The sequence below is a fragment of the Lactuca virosa genome, chromosome 8, assembly GCF_052849685.1.
Source record: "Lactuca virosa cultivar CGN04683 chromosome 8, Lactuca_virosa_CGN04683_v6, whole genome shotgun sequence".
Taxonomy (NCBI): Eukaryota; Viridiplantae; Streptophyta; class Magnoliopsida; order Asterales; family Asteraceae; genus Lactuca; species Lactuca virosa.
This window is the reverse complement of record NC_136433.1, coordinates 78695129-78699473: the sequence shown is the minus strand read 5'-3', so window position 1 is coordinate 78699473 and position 4345 is coordinate 78695129. Positions and strand designations below refer to the sequence as shown.

Genomic DNA, 4345 nt, shown 5'->3' with positions numbered 1-4345 from the left:
CATATGAAAACGCTAAAAATATGTTTTAGGATCATAGAAATGTAATAACATATTATGCGAAAACGTATTTTTTTAAATAAATTAAAAAATATATTTTACGTAAAACAAATACTTAAAAAAATTGTTTCTAAAAAATATTTTTTTTACAATACACAAAAACTATATTTTGTTTTATTAATTTTTTTTTTGTAAAAATATGTTTTTTTATTTATTATTGTTAATGTAATTACGATTTTACATAATATAAGTTAGTTTTGGAATTATAAACCAAATTAGGATTCAGCTTAGTGGCATAAGGCTTAGGTTTATTTGGAACAAACGGTGGAGGTCTTAAGTTCGAGTCCTCCTCCCATCATTTCTTAGCATTTTCATTATTTTAAGACGAAGTACAAAAATGACCCCTGTGGTTTACGAAATGTCACAAATTCAGTCCTTTTATATTTGAAAAGACTAAAATACCCTTACAGATTCAGCCCCTAACGGTTGAATACTAACAGCGTTAGTAAAAGGGCCATTTGTGCAAGTTTTGCAAACCATAAGGACCATTTACATCAAAAAAAATTAGCAGGGACTAACTTTGTGACTTTTGGCAAACCACAGGGACCATTTTTGTAATTTTGTCTACAATTTACTTATCAACCAAGAATCTGAAAATGTCACAAATTCAGTCCTTTTATATTTGAAAAGACTAAAATACCCTTACAGATTCAGCCCCTAACGGTTGAATACTAACGGCGTTAGTAAATGGGCCATTTGTGCAAGTTTTGCAAACCATAAGGACCATTTACATCAAAAAAAATTAGCAGGGACTAACTTTGTGACTTTTGGCAAACCACAGGGACCATTTTTGTAATTTTGTCTACAATTTACTTATCAACCAAGAATCTGAATTAAAAAGCAAGTTAAACAAGCTTTAAGCTTTTACATGTACTATAAGTTACACAATTTACTTATCATCCTAGAATCTGAATTAAAAAGCAAGTTAAACAAACATCCAAAAATCTCTGATAAAATCAAAAGAAATCGTAACTAATTAAACTAGGAAACAATCCTTCAACTCTCTAGAAAATAAAAAATTGTAATCCAATATACATAATTCTAAAATCAAGATTTGCGTTTAAGAACAACATTAAGATCCATAAACTTTCGAAGCCAGAAAATGTCCAAATCTCACCAGAAACTTATGAATCTCACCGGATAATGTCTGGACTCTCTCTTCTCCGATGTGCGTTCTGCCGGCTACCGGCTGCCGCTCTCCTCCTTTCCCTCTAATAGTTTCAGATCTCTTATTCTTAAGAGTAATCTATACTGCAGGTATTTTCCCCTTGCTTTTACAATGTTTCTTTTCATTTTTTTCTCTCTTTTTCTCAATCTTTCTTTCACTATATGAAATAAGAAGATAACGATGCCCGGAAAGTGTGAACAATAAATGATGTGCGTGATGGAGTGTGAATATTGATATCTAGTACATGCTACACTGTAAAAAGTCTATAGGTCTTATTTTATATTTTTATTATTGATAACATTTACTTTAATTTACCGATATTACTTATTGTTTTTGAATTTCAATATATAAAAGCAATATAAAAACGTTAAAAGTAAAATATATTTATTAGTGTACGATGGAAATTTACACATAAAAACACTAAAAGAAATATATTATGCATTAGTTTATAATGGAATTATGGAATAGTTAAGATTAAAATATATTAAATATTCAAGCTTGATAAAATTATTAAAAAAATTTCATTAACTTTTATAAAAATGTAATTATCTTGCTATAGTGCTATACTTTATTTATTGAATTTTAGTTTATTTTATTATTTTTTTTTAAAGAGAATATTTATTATTTATTAATTGCTAGTTATATGAAAAAACAACCCACAATTGATAAGTTTTTAAAAGAAAAACATGTCAATCCTAGTCAAAATCCGAAAAGGCTATCAAAGATTTTTATTTTTTTATAAGTATTGATTTCGGCCCCTCTAGTTATAACGACCGTGTTCCGCCCCTGTACTCAAGAAATGGTATGAGCTCGTTGAATAATTACCTTTTTACAAATATATTATTTACAAATATATTATTTGCAAAGTAAGACTCATAAAATATGAAAACGGTCTTGTTTAACCGGACACGATATAATATTTTTATTTTGGAACACACAACGTGGCTTCACAAGGGCTATAACAGATTCACATAATTTTTATGTACATATTCAAAAAACTATTTTTAATAACATTTCCATAGATCTTAAGTCAAAACATAGTTAATATTCACCAATTACCATATTAAAAAACTAATACAAAAATCATAACTTTTAACAAAGTTTCCATCTAAACAAAAGCAAACACCATCAAAGAATCATAATCTCCATTATAATTAATCATGCTATCTAACATGCATATGCTATATGAAAAGAACCCAAACTAAATAGTATTTAGAACCAGTGGATCTCGGATCATAACGCTAATGAGTGGCGGATCCAAAACATTAACAAAAAACGGGGTCCTACTTTAATGGTGGTGAACCTTCTTCTTCTCTTAAATGAGATCTATAATATAAGTTATTAACTATTTACCATAGTTATTTAGTGTTTTATATGTTGGTATAGTCCACCAAGTGGGGTGAGTGCATTCCCTTGGCTCTATATAGATCCGTCACTGCTTAGACCTTGATGTCTAACAAGTAAATAAACCACCAACCGAAAACCCTAACCCTAACACAACAATTAGCATAATGAAAACAATGTTTTAACACATACGCATGTAGCATCCACAAACATATAAAAAGTCAAAAGCAAATCAAAAAAATATTCCAACAATAGCATATCAAGTATCAACCTCCAAATTCAATACAATGGGTGCCATTAGATTTTGGGCACTAGGAAACACTATGAACATATTAATAAAATACAAATAGTAAGTATAATTAAAGACTAGACAAAATAAAATATTTATTAATAGGAAGTGTATGCATCATGACTCTATTATTATTATCTAATAAATTATTGATAATAAGTGGATTTATATTAGATACCATACAATCATACATGTATAATGAGAGTTTGTTTCCGATTTCCGGGTCGTACGGATGTGAAACGATCCACACCCATTGATTTTTACACACACAAAACTCACGTGAATTGTATAGATATATACAAGAATCATGATTGTTTCAAAAGAGAAGAGGAGAGAGATCGATTGATTCATCGATTTTTTTCTCTCGAATCTCTCTTCCATCATCAATCGATCGATCATCCTGCTCATCCCCGACTATCGATCCATCTACCCTTCTTCCGTGATCGCCGCTCATGGGTTTGACGAATCTATTCAATCGGAAGAAGAACAACGGTAAAGATAAGTCAATCGTTGAAGAAACAAACCCCTCGAAAACAACGCCGGTGGTATCTCCTGTCAATTCATTCGACTCTCGTTTGCGGATCGAGGAGGAATTAGAGCATGTGTTCAAGAAATTCGATGTTAATGGCGACGGGAAGATCTCGTCGTCGGAGCTGGGGTCGATCATGGGAAGCCTTGGTCACCGGCCGACGGATGAGGAGTTAGATCAAATGATCGTGGAGGTAGACGCCGACGGCGATGGGTTTATTGATTTGCGAGAGTTCATCGAGTTGAACACGAAGGGGATCGATTCCTCGGAGTTGTTGGAGAATCTGAAAAACGCGTTTTCGGTTTTTGATATTGATAAAAACGGGGCGATCACGGCGGATGAGTTGCAGAACGTTTTGGGTAGTTTGGGGGAGGAGTGTACCATCGGAGAGTGCCGGAAGATGATTGCCGGCGTCGACCAAGATGGGGACGGGAAGATCAGCTTTGATGAATTCAAGGTAATGATGATGATGGGATCACGATTCGGTGAGATTGAATCAATATCGAGTTGAGAATTTGTTGTGGGTAGTGATCATAAATCAATTGCGAAACAAAAAAGATTTCCTTAATTTGAAAAGAAATCTCTCATCTTTCATCTATATATCTCTATATTCTTCATGTTCTTGCATTAATTTTGAGTTTTCTTCAATCTTTATCCTTTATGCAAAGAACTATCATAAGATTATAAACCTAATTCTCCTTTTCTCAATTGATAGATGTTTGATTCCGTTCATGTTCAAGAAATTCTCACTAATCGTTCGTGGTGGTTATCAATTTAGGTATTAAATTGAACCACACCAAACCATCTACGTTAAATTAAATTTTGTGTGATTGAGTTCGTTCAAGATGTTAAAATATGTATTATTTTATAAATGAAAATAAAAAATCAATCTTTTAAATATTTATAAAAAGTCAATCATTAAACAAGACTAACATAAATAAAGATTTATTGCTTTATA

The 4345-nt window shown here is 31.6% G+C and overlaps 1 protein-coding gene across 1 annotated transcript; it reads left to right on the top strand.

Annotated features, from left to right (window-relative positions):
• The first annotated feature begins 3046 nt into the window (after positions 1-3046).
• Positions 3047-4004, top strand: LOC145133883 (EF hand calcium-binding protein family). The gene has a single exon (XM_079068838.1). It carries the CDS (start codon positions 3311-3313, stop codon positions 3896-3898), a length of 588 nt encoding a protein of 195 aa, XP_078924964.1. The 5' UTR covers positions 3047-3310; the 3' UTR covers positions 3899-4004.
• The last annotated feature ends 341 nt before the right edge of the window (positions 4005-4345 follow it).

What these genes read in the sequence shown, in the direction of transcription:
- LOC145133883 (XM_079068838.1), top strand. Translation starts at nt 3,311, where the DNA reads ATGGGTTTGACGAATCTATTCAATCGGAAGAAGAACAACGGTAAAGAT.